This window comes from Lagopus leucura, unplaced genomic scaffold (genome assembly GCF_019238085.1).
Source record: "Lagopus leucura isolate 7727_CA_CO unplaced genomic scaffold, USGS_WTPT01 Super-Scaffold_100009, whole genome shotgun sequence".
NCBI lineage: Eukaryota > Metazoa > Chordata > Aves > Galliformes > Phasianidae > Lagopus > Lagopus leucura.
The window spans coordinates 26447546-26465726 of record NW_024962266.1 but is presented as its reverse complement, the minus strand read 5'-3'; the positions used below and the strand labels follow the sequence as shown (position 1 = coordinate 26465726).

The window sequence follows — 18181 nt, the reverse complement described above, 5'->3', positions numbered from 1 at the left end:
CAGGAGCAATAAAACCACTACAGCATTTTCGTTAGGCTGACCTTTTCTCACAAGAAGTTACAAGATTTTGATAATAGATCACCTTCTATACAGCATTCAGTGTATTCTGATAATAAAACTCAGCAATACTTTTCTCGGGCTCCTGAAAGCCGTGGCTTACCTGGCTCCACTTCATGCCATCCACTTGACTGGCTGCCACTTCCTGGAGAGCGCCCTTGGCTTGTATAGAACGGCTCCTCACCAGGACTGTCCATCTCATCCTCCACAGATTTGATACGTTTTGTAGAGCTGAAAAAGTAAAAATGCGTAATAAAGACTATGCACGTGGGAAGGAACAAAGGCGCTTCTTTTGGGACTTGCTAGCACTGCTTGAGCCTGAGCTGCTTTGGAAAAGACAGCAGACTGAGGACCCTGAGAAGAGGGAGGTATGAGTCCTGCACAGCCACCCAGCCTCCAACCATCCACTTTTTGTTTCTGATTTACTTTATTTTCAGTAGCTATGCTTCGATGTGAGACAAACAACCTCTCATGGGGTTAAACTGAGCCCCTGAACCTGTGCTAATTTAACAGCTTAAGAGACAGTTTGCCATCTAGGCTATTATAGGTCAAAAAGTAGGACATTCTTCAAAGAACACAGAGGTCAGTAAAAGAATTTAATTTCTATTGCATTATTTTTGCAATTGGAATGAATATGTTAGTGACACGCAAGTCGTTTTAATTGTCAGATTTTCTGAACAGCTTATTCTGAAACACACATTACAGGTTCCTCCAAACTTATATTTTCAATTTTTTAACTGTAGCTGTTTAATTAACCCAGATTTCGGTCCCCTAAGAAGTGTAGATGAGTAAAAGATGGACGAATCCATTAGTGATTCACGTGCTCACATTATCATACAAGCGTAAGCATTTTTCTCCCTAAGTGTTTGCCACCAAGCATAAAAAGCCCCAGTAGGTAATTCTGACCAGTACTGACCTTTGTCAGACATCACACCTCCCTTCCCCTTGGCTCAGGGGACAGAAGAGCCCTTTCAGTGGTTTCTGGTGGTCGCTGACTCAGACTCAGCAGTTTGGTGGGGAGAGGATCCCAAAGCCAAAGACACTGAGGTTGGCTCTATTTGCTGTAATGACTTGTACAGACTGCGTGGGGACATTACTGAGAATTTCTCTTTTAAGTGCTTTTCCAAGGCTGTGTCAGCTCACTTTTTACCCCGAATCTGTATTCCATTAAGATTTAAAGCATTCAAGAACAGGCTCCTTTCTATGGAGGGAACATATTTAAAAGGCATAAAATCTTCCTATTTCTACTGGTCTAAAACATGCAGCCTCTGCACAGCTCTTCACCCCAAGCTCTGCACAGGTACAAGAAAGCAGTTTGTGAGTAACAGGAAGGAGGATTCTTGTGGTATGCACGGAATGTAGGTTTGGCCATTCCTTAATATAGAGAATTGTTATGTGTCAATAGGGGAAACTGTGTGCGTACAATATAATTACCGCCTGATAATTCCTCTGAGTCTGTGTATTTAAGAAATACATTTTTTTTCTTACTGGGAACAGCCTAATGAGAGGAAAACAAACATATTACCAAGTTATTAACTACCCATGCTGTTTATAATTAGGTCCTTATCACTGCTAGCTATTTGCAGAAGAACAGAAGAGCAAGAACGGAGCTCTTAAGTAACGCTAATAACCCCACATCTTTGTTTGGGAGTCACAATCAAACCCTACCTGAGAACCTATGATGTGCTGGTGATGAGCGCTGAACATAGGGTGGGTGCAGAGTTTAGATGCAAAGAAGAAAGAGAATTAAGTTTTTAACTGATGTGTAATGGAAATTGCAGTCGCCAAGCTTCCTAATGTACACTAAGTGCAAGATGGAAAATATTCTTGCCATTGCTTCCAGCTCTAAGAAACTACGGCTAAGAGCATCCCTCCAAAGCTTCTCTTTTTAGAAAACAAAAACAACAGCTATATTCAAACTATAGAGCCTTTCTACATGTGTACTTGCTTACTGCAAAGCTGGTGGCACTGCAGACTGAGATAAAAATGTAAAACAACCCTGGGCTGGAGTTAGACTTTCTTGTCATGTCTTTGAAATAAGTGATCTGTTTTGGCTGTGGGGGAAAAAAAATCAATCTGGTTCTTTAATAGTGTTCAAGACTACTAGAGTGACTGAGCTTGTTTATAAATCTAATCTCATGGATGGTTAAAGTAAAAGGATAGGGTAAAAAATAAAAAATATCCTTGTCTGGTAGGTGGCATCTAAGCCAAAACCCCAGTGAGACTCGGCAGTCATCGGCATTAACAATTCACAGTTTTCAAATAATTGAGCCACGAGTTTCTAAATGCAATTTGAAAATCTGAACACATTATAGAGTAAGGCCCTAAAACCTATGTTGGTTTCAGAGATAACACTTTAAGATCAAGGATGCACAAAAGTCTATCTTAAGGCTATCCAGCCAGGACAAAGTGACAGGTCTCAATATGCTCCCAATTCTCTTGTGCCACCAGTAAAACTTCAACAATTCCAGTAGAACTGCTCCTGATACACCAACACAGGAGGCAGAGGTTACACAGGGCAACGCAACTGATTTCCTTCACAGCCTGTATACACAAAAAGAATTTTAGCAGCAATCCAGTTGAACGTTCAGCTCTGTGAATCTGAAGCAGCTTCCCATCCTGAGGCCCCCAAACAACTTGTCAAATAATTAATGGTTACTTTTCCAGATGAGTAATGAGGTTTGCTTGGGTTTCCAAGTAACTCGGCAGTAGGCAGAGATTAAATTACCTGGTAGAGGATGTGCTAGGTAAAGACCTCCTCATTGCTCCTGGGCTCATGCTGTAGTATGAAGAACTTTCCAAATCTGAGAGGGAGAAATTAGGGCCTGTTCCTGCAGCTATTGGTGCTGGGAAAACAAAAGAGAGCACAGTCAGTAACTCAAGTGAATATGGCATGAATTGCACTTCAAAATCATTTTCTTCTTACTCGTGTGTGTGTTTATTTTCACAATGAGAACAGGTGGGATGTGGAAATTAAGAAATGCTAATGGAAACTGGCATTGCAATCAAGAAAATGTAAATTTTATCCAGAATACAATGTTCCATGACACAGACTCTTTCTTACACTCCTCCAGTGATAGCCTTTCTTTAAAAAAACCCCAAACAATTATGACAGCACTTCTATTCAGCTTCTTTAAGCACTACTTCTCTATTAATGTAATTCCAACATTTAATGAAACTCATTGCTTTTGTTTTAGGACAATGGTGCATGTATTAGTACAGTTACAAATAGGCTGCATCATCCCTGTAGTGTACTTGTCATAATCTGTAAGCAGTGCAGGCAGGGAAATACACACCTCAGGACCTCTGGTGTGTACATGATGCACATCCCCAAGCACAGAGGTTACAAATCTCCCCGGAGAAAGCACCAATGCAGATGAGAAACCCAAGTCCTCTTCCGAATGTGAGCAGCTGAGTTTTGCTCTGGTCTCTCCTCCAGCAAAATCAAAGCTAGAGACATTTGTCTCAAAAGAAACATTATCTGGTGACTACCTTCCACTGTTCACCTCTCACTAAGCTACCCAGCACCTAAGTTTTATTGTAAGGGATATGAAAGCCTTTCATTTCCACGTCCTAGAGCCTTGGTTTTCCATTAAAATATTACGAGCTCCAACACACTCTAATGTTTTCAAGCATGAGCCTATGAACCCCACGTGCCACAATCTTCTGGGAACAGAGGAGTCTAATGTTCAAGCCAATGGATAATGCATTTCACAAAAAAATGCAGCTATGCGGCATGTGGTCCCATAGCCTCCATTGCTGTCCCATCACTATTTGCAGGACAAAGCAACTTGGGAAGCCGACAATTACAGATCACGATTTTCTCTCACATTTCAGAGACATCTGAAAAAGGACATACCGCACAATAAAAAGCACAAGTTTGGCCTGGAACGTATTGTCTGAGAGCCCCGATTCACAGCAACAAAGGCGAAGCAGTCTCAATGCCACACAAAGATGCTGAGCCAAGTTTAATCTTTGGTCTGAGAACCTGGCCCATTTTCAAAGGCGAAAAAATCTTTCACTCCGACGGGGCAGGAGTGAGGAAATGAAGACAGGATAGCTCGTATCGCCCAGCAAACATGTCTGGGCTGAGACGCAGGCCTTCTGGGAGTGCTGCCATTGACTGTAATGGGGCCAGTATTTCACCCCAAGACTTAAGGAGCTCACAATGTCAGATTTGACAGAGGAATAATGTAGCTTTGCAGCTGCCTCATCATCCCCACAAGACAATTAGTTGTTGTTTGGCAAGGATCTTTTAAGAACGTCATTGAGACAGAAAGGGAACAGCCTGGATAGCCTCGGACTTTTAGAAGCATGAGATGGAAAATACACAACGCTATTAAAACTTGAAAAAATCTGGAATGACCATTAAAAGGAACGAAGTTGGGAAGTAATTTATGACAAGAACACTCGAACCCTTTGTTATCTTTCCTTAAGTATCACACGCTTCCCGTACACCGTATATGAGAGGGTGTGTTAACAAAAAAGAAAGAAAAATTAAGTGCAGTAAAATTAACTCATTTTATCAATTTGTGCTTTCTGCAACAGTTTCCTGACAGCAGCTACAAGAGGCTGTAAAACTGATGAATTTGCATGGAAAAAGAAACCAGTGTAAGTAATTTGTGTAAAAGGTAACACGGACATGGACTGCTATAATTCAGACACCCTGCAGATAGCAGACTGCTGCAGTGTGAGCAGTTATGGGTTAGAAAAATGACCACACTGCAGTCAGTCTGACTTGAACGGAAATCAATCATAAAGGTACTCTCTGCAGCATCTACTCCACAGTTTTCAGCAACTTCCTTGCCAAACAGATTTCTGCTCTGCAAACACTTCGCTGCTCGGTTCCTCTGCACCCTCTGCCTACCAAAGCCCAAATTCCAAGTTAAGCAGACTTTATTTTCCAAATGGAAGAAGGGAAGCACCAAATCAAGGTGCTGTCCTTTTTTTTTTTTTTTTTTTTTCAAAGGCACAGTGACATTCCTAACCACTGCAAGACTTCAGGCAGCTGTATTCCAAATAGATACAGAGGTAAAAATGCCATCTGCATAATGCTTCTGTGCTTCTTCTCACCTCCCTCTGTTATCCCTCTCTCCCCAAATCCTGGACATCTCTGCTGAACCTCTTGCTCTAAAGGGAAGAGACATGTACCTCCAGAGGAGCTGCGGGGTAGAACCAGAGTGTTGCTAACGCACAAAGTAGCAAATATGAGGAAGGATGCTTTCTTTATCAAGGGCTGAATGCTGCCTCATGCAAGAGCCTGCGTGCAACCTGAGGGTTACAAAACAAACCCCACCTCTGTCCCACAGCAGCAGAGCTCCTCTGCAGAGGTTTTAGTGCTGGAGGGCTGAGGGCTGAAAGCTGTGAGCTCTGTGTCTCGGCTTCAGCCCTGGAGCTGGGCAGCACCTCAGTCCTCCCGCACTGCACTTCAGCAGCATGGCCGCTCTGCTCACTGCTGCACTGCCACTCAAAACGCGCTGCCTTCCGTCCTAACAAGCAGTACAGCAGCCTCCTGATAGCTCAGGAACATCTCCCAAACAGGAAAAGATGTCAGAAGTCTCAGTCGCGAGTCCAAACAATGCTCTCCACCTCCATGCCTGACCCAGGGCCACGGCCTGGCGGGGCTGCAGGAGGAAGGACCCCTTTTCCCTTTGCACCACCGACGTGTGCAGAGCTGGGAGCCTGCCGGCCCCACAGGAAGGCCCTGTGTCAGGGCAGGCCCGGCTCGCCCCATAGGGCGGTTTGTGGGGGCTCCGCAGTGGCCGATCCCAGTCCCAGGCTGCCGTTCCCCCCTGCTGCCAGCCCTTCCCTCGCTGCCAGCTTGTTAGCTCAGATCTTCGCCCGAAACGTCAAGAAAAATAACAGAGAAATTAACAAAAAGCCCTCTGACTTAACTCAATTGGGATATTTATTTTGAAAAATTTATTAAATTAGAGAACAGGAAACCCACTAAATAAAACCAGCCAGGCTGGCATTTGTCTTCCTTGGAACATGGCACTCTCTTTTAGTCATGTTAATATTTAGCTTCTCTTTTTTCCATCTTTACGTATTTATTTTTATGAGGGGCTGGGATATGACTAAGATCATTACACGTGTAACACTGCAGCGAGGTGATAATGTGTTTAAGGTTAAATGGGAGAAACATGACATTTGACTAATAAACTTTTTCCTGTGTTGTGACTCCATAAACAAAGGGAAACACGGTGCTGCTGATGCAGAGAGGAAAGGGGATCTGTTTTCCCTTTTTTTTTGTGCAAGGCATTGTCTCCTACACACCGTGCCATTAGATACAAAGAGGCTGCGCTGAATACAACAGATATGAAATGTGTGATGTTCATTTTAAAATTACAAGTACAGCCCGCTATTGACCATCTAATTATGCTGAGTTCCATTTATAAACATAGCTAACCACTAAGTTTATAGAGACTTTTTGTGCTGCTTTAATAGGATATTGATCGAGAGCAAGGTTTGAGTGGACTGCCATTGAATTGTGTAATGGCATACAAAAGGCAAGGTCACGGCAACTGTTCGCTCTATGCCTGCAGTCTATTTTTTATTATAATCTTTTTTTCTTCCTCTCATAGCCAAGCCCAAATAGAATATTTGGGATAGCAGCGCTTTGCTAAGGAATACAGAATATCTTTTTTAAATGTTAATTTTCGTGTTGCTGACTTCTTTAACAACCTTCACTAGTGCAATGCTTAGCATAGCAGAAAGCATACAGGCTGCAGTTGGGAGAGAGCTGCTTTACGATGCCGTGGCTTTCCCTCACGCGCTCAGCACTGAGATCTCTGCACAGGAAAGTTTCTCCCCTCCCAGGCTGTGGGAAGGCAGCAGTGTCCTCACAGCCCTTCGCAGCCTTGCCTGGCCCAGACCCCGCACCTCGTGGTGGGGCTGGCAGAACATTCCCCACAATTTGTTTTGGCTGTGCCTGGCCTCTCGACGAGAGGTGGGAGGAAGTCGTGTTTCCTCCGCTGCACCCACGCTCAGTGCTGGGAGTGGCAGCAATTACTTTCACTTCTCGCATGCGTGTGCCCGTGTGGCAGTGAGACCAGCTTCAGCCCCCGCCAGCAGCACCCAGCCAGGGAGCTCGCTGCCTCCTGCTGCCTGCCAGGGCCTGGCTCAGCGCTCCGCGAATGCTCGGCTCTGCTGCAGCAGCCGCTAACCACAGCACGGCTGCCTCGAGCCTGGCACTCGCTGCGCCAGCAGCCTCGCTGCTGCAGGATCCCCGGATCCTCAAAATGCCCCTGCCACAAAATCACCTCTTACCTGCGGAATTAGCATAACCTCCAAGGATAATTAGCAGAACCATTTCTGTGTTTATACAGAAGTGGTAAGCAACTTGCATGTACGATTGCGTGCTTGTGGTTTCCCTGGCTCATGACAGGGAGTAGGAGTCACCCCACTTGCTCTGTGCAGCTCCTCACTGCTCGCAGCTAACGCCTTAAAACTCAAAGCGTGGCATTTTCAGTCCAGGGTGCAGTTAGAATTCCCTTGTTTATCAGCATGAGGAATGATGTCATTTTGACAAATAACACAGCACAAAACAAATATGTTTCATTTGGCTCTAGCGAATGTTCATAAATCCTAAATCTTTCTTCACATCCTGGGCAGCGCAGTTTATCTGGCTGCCTGAAGGACCTCCAAGGGAGGAGATCTTCCCAGCAGCTCTCTGCACAAGAGCACATAGTGCAGACTCAGTCTAACCGGGACTAACCCTGCCCCGGCCCCCCAGCCTCTGCCAAGCATGGGCTCCCACCCAACGGGACCATAAGCCAATAGCAGCAACCAAGTTCCCAGTCGGCACCTCTCACAGAGGGCCTTTCCATGCAGGTATTTTCCTATGTAGGGCACACAGGGTTTGCTTGGTCGACAACGGGCGGCTGAGTCCACACAGATGAACATCTTCAACTCTTCTGTTTCTGAGAATGTTGGTGTCAGCCTCTCTAGAGATGGGAGAACGAATTTCTCCATTATATGAAGTGTATCTGGGGTGGACTGACAACACCTCCAAAGCTGCTCACACCTTCTGTCTGCTAATAATGTAAGAGAGCTGACAGCTTGGTCTGCAACATCCACAGCAGATCGGATGGAGAGAGAACAAGCTGCTTTTCAGATGAACATGAATGATCTACTTTCTCTGTTCTATCGGGCTCTGCAAGATTCAGTAGCTGGATATCATGTCGAAAGAAAATCTCCAGCTCCAGGACTGAAGAAAGCAGGCTTCTGTTACCAAAGCAGTCTAGACTGGTTCAATAGCTCACAGAAAGTGTGACGATCAGCACTGATGGATAAGATAGACAATGGTAACAGCTGACCTTTCACTTGATTAATTAATTCCCCAGATTTGCATGACTGAGACAACTGCCTACTACTTGAGACTCCATGCCATGCTCAACTCTGAGAACTCACTAAATAAACCTGGTGCATAAATTGCTGCCAATAATATTTCCCAAGAGAAACTTTAGATAGCAGCAGCAAGCCACAGGCCAGTTAAAACCATGAGAAATCACATGTTTCTATCATTATATTATCGAAAGCAAGCATGGAAAGAATAATGTCAGGCACGCACCTCTGGAAAGCAAAGGAGGAGCAGACAAGAAGACAGCAGAGGCTAAACATGAGGGCTGCTATGGACAGGCAGGTTTGTTGCTTCCCTAGCCAAGATGGTTTTAAAGATGCAAGGACTTCTTCAAAGTAAAAGCCAAGGGAATGGACTGAGGACGTTCCGATTTCTCAAACTACAGGTTTAATAGCTGCCGGTGGGTCTGGATAATGGCTGCTCATAAGCTGAGCTCCCCAGCATGACTCATGAACTGGTCTCAAATGAAGACATGGGAATACATAAACCACCCAGCAAGAGTTATATTGAAAAGCACACTCTTTAAAAGCCCTTACATGCCAATTTAGGCAAATATGCAGCAATTACTTTGTTGCTCCATTATGTTAAATTATTCTTTGAATATCAGCATGCAAATTCATACTGACTTCGTTGGGAATTTGTTGCTAGACTCTACAACTAAACATATCCTACTGGGTAGCCATGGTATGTCAGTCTGTGGACTTCTCAGACCTCACAAAGTAAACAAGGCTGGTCAGTACATGTCTGGGGCATCTCCAAGGAAAATCCAGGGTGCTATCAAAAGCAGTGCAGCTAAATCAGTTGCTGGCATTCTTCCCTCCGAGTCAGTTCTGAAGTGCTATCCCGATATGCTTTAGGGACACTATTTTTGGTAGAGGTGCTGGCTTGTGGACAGGGTATAAGACAGAGGCCTTGACCTCCCAGGATTATTGAAGAGCCCACGAAAAAGAGTGCAAACCCCCATTCCTGGGGCAGACAAGAGCTCATCTTTTTATTTTGACTACCATCACCCCTTTTTATTTTAGAGGAAGCTCGTGCCTGCCCTGCTCTTTCTGTGTGCAGTTGCCCAGTGCGTTGGAGGTGGTACATTTCAATGGAAAGCAGAGGGAATGTCTCAGACACAGTTCATACTTTGTTTGCAAAAGATGTTGAATGCTAGGATTTTTGATGCATGATGTTTTAGTTTAGTTACAATAAAATATCTTGGAAAACTAATAAGCAGGAAACATGACTCTCGTGAGGTCAGTGCCAAACTCGCTGGGGGGCTGGGATGGCTGTAAGTCCTGAAGCAGTGCACTTTTCTAGCAGCCCTGTCCTCTGTACACATGAAGCACGGCTGACAGAGTCCAGAGGCAGTTCTGTTGTGTAGTGCCCCTACGGTGAAGATAAGATTGTGGTGAAGTGGGATGCCTTGCAGGGGGGGAGGAAGAATCCTTTGGGCTTCAAAAGCCTTGTGTTGTCACACTGGAGTAATGTGACACGACAGGAAGGCATTCAAAGACTGGAGAGAACATGGCTTTGTCCACCATGGCTGCAGGTACCAGCAAGGTAGTGCATATAGTGCAGCAAGTTAGATGTCAAAGCCCCCCTTTTGAGCACTTCAGCAAGTGAACTATTTACAAACTTCTGAGTCCTCCCGACTTCGTTCTTCCAACAAAACTCCCACCAGTTCTCAGGGAAGGGAACTCAGAAGAAATAACTGCTTCACATTTTACTCGCTCTCTCTCTCCTGTCCATATACCTCTCACACCCACATATCTCCCACTGTTCATGCTTTTCTTGCAGCTTCCTATTTCTGACTACAAAGCCAGTTTACAAGGGAGTGCAAGCCTTTCCAAAAGAGGAAATAAAACAGGAAAATCCTTACAGAAACTCAGTGTTCTGAGTCAAAACCACAGCTTCTTTGCTGGGGTTGTGCCAGTTAGTTTTCAGCGTTCAGAGCTGTATATTCAACTATTCCTGCTATCTAGGAGAATCATTTTTATCACTGGCTGTACTGAATGGATTGGTTACAAACCTAAGGTAAGAAAGGGACATGCAATTGAGTGGCTTTCCTAGAGCAGTGGCAATTGTGGGAATGTAAACTCCAGCATGGCTGCAGAGAAGATCCCCAGAGGACTGGTACCCACAGCCCTGCTTCAGCTGCAGTCTCCCTGCAAGAGGTTGTCCATGTTCTCTCCTTGGACTGTCTGGATTATGTCATAGCAAAATACAATCAATGCGCCTTTGATCAATGGAACAAGGTGGTGACAGGTACTCTTAATTCACTGTTGTTAGTGGGTATCGACAAGCCTGTAATGATCATGCTGCAGTGTGTCATTCATGCTGGGGGCATTAGCATTCTTTAAAGGTCAAAAAACAAACCCTTCTACAAGGCAGAATTCCATACAGTTAAGGGAAAAGGCGGGCCTTGGGAACTTAAAGAACTATGCCCCCAAGCAACTGAAATCCCAGATCTTCAGATGGTACAGTTGTTGGCATTACTTACAAGTTCATTAATTCCCAGGTGTACAGGACACATGGAATTGATGAACACAGGTGGCATGGAAAATTCCTGGCTGAAGCACACTAATGATCAGGTTTGGTGAAAGCAGAGTCTTTGGATCCCCTAGGAGGCCCACCAGCAAGCTGACCTCTGCAGCCATATCTCTGCACTCTTACACAGAGGCCGCCCATTTTCATCTGAGTACCAGATAAGCTTATCAACTCGCACATGCAAGTTTGCAGCACTTCTTTTTTTTTTTTTCAATTTACTTCTTCATCTATAAGCTTTTATTTTCCCACATTAAAAGATATAGCACATAAACAGCGTCCCCCAGAGAGAAGCAGGGAGAAGGGACTCCCAGTTTTTGACACTGTTTCTGAATTGGGGAAGGGACATGATAAAGAACCAGAGAAGAAAACTGGGATTGCAGAAACCACACCACACAGCCACCAGATGATACTTACTTTGTGAGACTCTTACTAGCTCGGTCACACTGAAAACACCTGATGTGACAAAACTGTCCTGGAAGCCCAAATGTCCTACAAAACAAACAGAGTGAGAGAACTGCGATTAGCTTCAAGCATTTAATGACAGTATTCTCAAATACTTTGCTTGCATTTACACTTAAAATGTGACATCTAATTTCCCACTTAGCAGTAATTATTGTTTATGTAGGTGGGTAACTAGTCATACAGCTACGTAGGCTGCTTTGTGGTTTCTATCTAGAGGTTAGGAAAGCTAACATGACACATCAGCAGGGAGATTTTTACATGCTAAAGCATCTCAACAGGAAATCTGAAACAAAAGAGGACTATTTTAATAAACGGTTACCTCGGATGACCCCTAATGACTTCACAATAGAATTGAAAATACTGTACCTAGGAAACAGACAGGACAGCTAAGTTCCATAATCGTTTTAAACATTATTCTCTAAAGAAACATCTGATCAGGATTATCTACCCATTCATTCAAACAAAACAAGATTTAAAGATGTACTCTTCATTTTCTGAGGTTACACTGGGGAAATCTTAAAAAAGAGGCTGGTGAAAAAAATTAAACGAGTGCCTTCCTGTCAAGAAAACCCAACATTTAAAACAGGCTTTCATTAAAAAAAAAAAAAAAAAAAAGAAAAAAAAAGAGGAAAACAAATCTCTGCCTAGGAAAAGCATTAAGCTGAAACTCGGGACTGCCTTCAGGAACCGGGGTGCACCCATCCACGCTCGCCCCCCCTGTGCAAGGAATGCTTCTCCGTTCGGTATCAAAATGTTATTACACTTTGCATAACACTATTTTCCTTTTTCTCTGAAAACATGTCTACCACCAAATGTTCATTTAATTTTCACGGCTATGATCAATGACAAAAGGAGCAGCTTCCAGGCTGCTGCCCAGGGTAGGCGTGTGAGTGGGCTGCGGTGGCTCACGTGGGGCGTCGCTGGACCTCGATGAGAGGCTGTGGCAGGGCCAGGCTGACCTCCTGCTTTTGAAATCAGGGTCAGAGGAGAAATCACAGGATAAAGAGATTATTAAAAGGACTGTAAAGTCCTGCTTGCCCGCGGGATAAGTGGCATACCTTTTAAGGTTGTCCTACTTAGAGTCACTGATTCCACAACAAGCACACATATATTATTGAATGTTTTGCAGGGGCACCATCTGCTCCATTGTTAATTGTTTGTCAGATGCAGCAGGATTTCCCTACGTTCAGTACATCGCGCCGTGCAGCGATACCTGCCCACCTCCTCAGACCAACCCGAGCCGTGGCACTAATGCTGGTTTGCTCTTTGCTTTTCTTTTGGGGTTGTTTCCAAAGAAGCACATCTCACTGCCATTTCCTCTTGCAGAACGTGAAGCACGAGGAAGGCACTTTGCATGTGGGACTGCAGAGGGTGATGGGCTGGGGTCAGGAAGAGGCTCAGGAAGGCCCTGGGGAGGTCAGCAGCTCTCCCAGCCCCCAGTAAATCTGCACCCTGGCAGACAGACCCTGCCCTGCTTCCGAGTGGCTCCTCGGTGCCAGCTGAACGCAGTTGCTAAGCTAACAGACTTAAGACAAGTTTCTGCATCAGGCGCATTTTTATACTTCAGCAATAATGATGAGTTCTCAGACTGTGTATATGTATATCTCTGGGCATCCTTGTGTATGTGTATATACATATGTATTATGTACACAAACATATAAATATACACAAATCTGTCATGCTCCAGCTGTAGATAAATGTACTATAAAATATTGAAATTGATGCCGAAATTCAACACAAACAAATTCCTCAATCTGCAAACAAGGTTTTTATTTACAGCAAGAGAATAAATTTTTTCCCTACTTCAAATGAGAAAATGCTCCTACAAGTTTTTATTTTTCCTTATTTTCCACTTAGAAAGAGCTCTCGGATAATTGTAAATGCCTTTGCCTCATCTGCTTTGTATTTTGCTGCAATAAAGGTGATGACTACATCATTCTGCTTTTTAGAGACGGTTGCTGGCCCTACACAATGTTTGCTCATTGACAATTTCCCGAGTATTTTTAATATGAAGACCTACTTTTCATATGCTGCAGCAGACCTGCCTATTGAATTAAATGATCTGTGAATTAAAAATAATTCTCTTAGGTCTTCACTGAAACCACTCATGTGCCTAAAATTAAGCATATGCTTAAGTGCCTTGCTGGATGGGGGCCAGGACGCTTACTACTCCGCAGAGCCCTTCGCAGGGAAGCCAGTCTATGCTATGTAACTTCTCACACTGTGCTCATCATGACGGTATCTGAGCAACTTCCAGAAGTGCATTCAGCAGTACTACGAACATCTGTCACGTGTTGTTTTTTGCACCATGTACCATACTGGCCCTGCTCCGGTGTCCACTTTCAGCTGCATCTCCCAGGCAGGTTCCTAGCACACGACGAGTGAAGGTGAGATTTAAATAGGTAGAAATAAATCCCAGCTACGATAAGTCCGCTGGCTTATTTTTAAAGGGAAAGCCCAGAGCCCTTTGTAATTGTGCAGTGAAAACTGTGGCATGGCTACCCCCACCACCTGAATTTAGCAAGCCCAGGCAAAACCAGACGTGAAAATGCAGCAGAACGGCTTTCAATACACTCCACCTCTCAGGGCCCCCCTGTGTATGAGAAAAATTGATTAAGTTAGCTTGGACCTGGTAACTCCTATTATTCATAACATCTGATTTTGCTGAGTATACCAAAAATGTCTGCTTATTTCTGTAGGAACATTTCTTATGTGCGCTCACGCAATAGCAATCATTAAACAACAGCAGCTAACTAGAGTGGTTAGATTTTCATCCGTCAGTGCTGAAAATAAACATTTCACAAATGAAAGGTGAATTTCACAATTCTGCCACTTGCTGTTTACTTATAAACATTAGGAAATCAGGGACTCATTTTGCCAATCATTTATAATGCCTTGGTACCCACAGAAGCGATGCCCTTGGTTAAGAGCTGTGTCTTGAACTCATTCTGATGGATGGTTGCTCTCTGAATTTGCAGTTCGGTAGAACTCCATGAAAGTTTAAAGATTTGTCTGTATGGCTCAGATTGCAAAATCCAGGCCTGAGACTGCAGGTTTTGCTGAGCAGAGATAACAGTGCAAGAAGAGAACGAGAGAATCGTGATAAAGAAGCTAGACAAGTCAAAGAAGAACGGCTAGGTGCTAGCAGGATTGACAAAATATGGAAAGAAAACATTCTGCACCTATTAACAAAGGTCAAAATGCAAATCCATATCAATTTGCTTGTGCTACTTCACTCTGAGTGAAAAAAATATAGGTAAAGTCAAGCAATTACATATGCAGATGTGAGCACTAAAGAGCTCCTTTACTGAAAAGATGATTAAACATCTTGAAAGCTTGCAAGATTTACTTCTCATACAGCACTTTACTGGAAAGTGTGCACGGTGATACTTTACTAAATATCCCAAAGATAGGATGTGGAAATTGCTGCATGTGATCTGGTTATCTCTACAGTTTTGTGTGGCAGTCACGTTTTGGTAGGAGAGCAGGTGTTCAAAATGAGGCTGAGAGAATTTTAACTCACGTTATAACAAACTACCAGAGCCCATTCACTGAAATTCTGGGTATAAATTAAGACACCTGGGTAGCCGAGGCAGCCCTGACTCAGCAAAGCAGCTGCAGCATGCGCTTCATTTTATTCCCGTGTTTGACTAAAGCACGAGCTTATCTGGGCTGACAAAGAAAGATGGGCTGACAAAGCCAGGCGGGTACTTTAGGATATCGTTGAATCTTTGCTTTCAACTCTAGTCTTGTCCCGCAGGAGTTACGTCATCACACAAGACCTCACTTTGGCTCCTGAGGATGGGTTTTTTCTTTTGCCCAAGAAAAAGCCGGGGCAAAAAATCCAGTCCCCCAAGACCAAGCTGAGTCAAGCAGATCGGGATACCGGCTAACAGGCACACGGCACTACCCAAGAACACATTTGATATAGTGTACAAATACCATACAACACAGTCGTAGCAAGTAAAACATGAAAGCCATCTTTATACAGCTTGATGACTGCTTTAATTGGGAAGAAAATTCATAATGCGATTTACATATTCTTTTAGATCCCAGTAAAAGAGCCAGAAGAAAAGGCTTGAATTGATGGAGCCTAATTCTGATCTCAAAGAAATTTTAAACAAGTCCTTCCACACTGATCAAATGAAGTTTCACCTAATTTTCTCCTAATTTACTCTGGCAGAGGAGACATCAGGATTAGGACTTGTTGTCTAATGCTATTTGTTTTGAATTATTAAGCAAACATTCCTATTTCAATGAGTAAACGTGTACAAAGGCAACTAACCTTCGTCCTAAAATCTAGTTTACAGGGAGAGTATTGTCTGCCTTCCCAATTAATGCTGCAAAAAGGAGTCTCAGACGTTGATCGACCAATCAAGAGCTTGTGTTATAGCTTGAGAAAATCATGACTGATGCAATTACTTTTATGTAGAAGGTCTGAATATGGTCTACAGGTTAAAGTTCGCTGCGTTATTGTTTCTTAATTGAATATCAGAAGATGTTTTCAAGGTGCTCAAGGTATTATTGTTATTTAATCAGCAGGTCTCTTTGTGTAATCCCACAATATTATTTTCATTACAAAACAGTCAGATGGCACCATAAATATGCAAGGTATTTTCTAAAGAGAGATACAGCTGGTTTCCAGAAACCCGAAATTAAAGAATAATGGGGAAAGGCTAAGCCTTGGAAAATGAAAAAGTCCAAATCCCGTCACTCCTCTTCCTCTACAGTCCAAAGAACAACGCACAAAGCTTTGGAGAACGGCTTTTTGGGAAAGCAATTCATTGTCAGTAGTTCGAAATTACACGACAAGTTCCCCAAACCAGCAGCAAAACAATTTCTAAAGCCTTTTTACGTTTGGCATCTCAAGATACGAAGCCATCTTAAAACCTTAAAATAGTAATAATCAATTAGAGACTCAAGCCTATTATCTTAACCAAATGCCTGATTAAAGGAAAAGCCCTCTCTGCTCAAAGTGCAACTCGATTCCTTTTGGTTTTATCCTCTATCTAGATAATCCCATGTTTCACAAACAATGTGGAGCAATAGTATTGATTAGAAAATTAATGTCTGTATCACACAGCACACGCAGGCCTTGAGACAGAGGACGTTATCAGAGGGAACCTGGATCACCCCGAGGAGTCCCAGAAGATCAGTTCTTCCACAGCAGCACTGGGGAGGAGTGTGTGAGTGACAGTCCTAATCTGCATTCCGCAGCAGACAGCAAAAGACAGAATATATATACGTCGATCAAGGCCTTCGTAACATTGATACTCTGTTTAATTGGGAGGAGAGTTCATTAAGCATGGGCTGACCAGGCCACTGCAGCCACAGGGTCTGCACTCCTTCAAGAAGCACAGCCCTGGGCATGGCGAGGTGTCCATGTGCACACCCAGGGAGCAGGATGCACTCACTTTGGGATATGCCCATGTGCACACACACATTCTTGCATGCATCCATCTCCCTGCTCCCTGCAGGGCAGGTGGAGGGGCTGGGGGCACCCCAGCAGTGAGCAGCCCAAGCATTTGTGCTGTTTGTTCTGTATTCGAAACGCTGCGGGGGACTGAAGCCTGCAGGGCTCGGTCTGAGCTCTCACCCATCCGGCTCAGATGGAAGCGGCACCCGTGGTACGAAAGGTAGCTGTAACCAAATCTGCATTTGCTAACAGATAGAGATCTCTCCCATATGTAGAGCTCCAGAGCCGGCATAAGAGCCTCATTTAATGGCTTTGTAGCAAATACGTTCCTCAAATTAGTACAGGACAAACCTTTAGTGGTAGATTATACTACATTTTTAATACATGGACTTTTCGTAGAAGAGTTAAGCACGACATAATACACTAATGGTGGATCTGAAACCCCTCTTTCTTCCCCATCAAACACTCCCACTTGTATTTCAGCTTGTTATTTCTGATTTAATTTTAACGCCACAGCAACAGCTGACCTTGGACAAATGACACATTTTCCCAGGAAATAACCAGCCCTCTCGGCACGCCGGCTCTGTTCTCCCCAGCTCACCTACCTGGTGCTGGCAGAGGATTTAGGAAGCACCAGAACTTTCTTTGTGGCCATGGCAGAATGGATTAGACCGTCCAGGGCATGTCGTGTCAGTACAATAGAGGAACACTTTTAAGACTTTAAAGTCATGTAATACAATTCTAGGCTGGATCTTTCTTGTTAAAAAAAGTAGAATGGGAGTGATTGAAAGAGAAAAGGGCCAATATTTGACAACAGAAATCAGCATAACCTCCTAACAGCGGCAGTCATGGATGACTGCCCTTTGACCCGGGGAGATTATGTGGGATTTCAATGACAACAGCTGGAAGTGAGCATGTGAGAATAGAGAACACAGATCTGAGGCCTCCTACAAAAGACTGCACAATCCCTGCCCAGATCAGAGTGTTGATTAGAAATTGTTTCCTGGTCCTGGCTTAATAGAGTGTGATAATGAAAGTTTTGTTAACCCTTCACAGTATGCAAAACCACTGCTAAATTATTTGCCTTTTTTTTTTAAAAAAAAAAAAGATAAATGGTCTGTATGTAGCAGACAGGAAGACTGGGAGCTGCTGCTGGCTTCCTCTGCCTGGTGCTGCTGCTCAGCCCTGCTCGGTCTGCATGCTGTGCAATGCCTGCACCGGGTCGACCCGCACGTAAGGATGGGTGTTACGGATGAGAAGGGGAACCCACGTGCAGCGTCTCACTGTGCACAGCCTTTCACGCTCACGGCATTTTGGAATCCTTAATAATAGCACCACCTCATTATTAT

The 18181-nt window shown here is 44.0% G+C and overlaps 1 protein-coding gene across 15 annotated transcripts in view; it reads right to left on the bottom strand.

Annotated features, from left to right (window-relative positions):
- Positions 1 to 18181, bottom strand: part of NFIA (nuclear factor I A) — a 233890-nt gene that overhangs the window by 72225 nt on the left and 143484 nt on the right. For all 15 annotated transcript variants that reach the window (XM_042873513.1, XM_042873516.1, XM_042873501.1 and 12 more), the window contains exons 4-6: positions 11369 to 11443; positions 2786 to 2903; positions 161 to 288 (exon numbers count right to left, since the gene is read on the bottom strand). In XM_042873513.1, coding sequence (XP_042729447.1) covers positions 161 to 288; positions 2786 to 2903; positions 11369 to 11443 — 321 coding nt within the window. The remainder of the gene's footprint in view (positions 1 to 160; positions 289 to 2785; positions 2904 to 11368; positions 11444 to 18181) is intronic.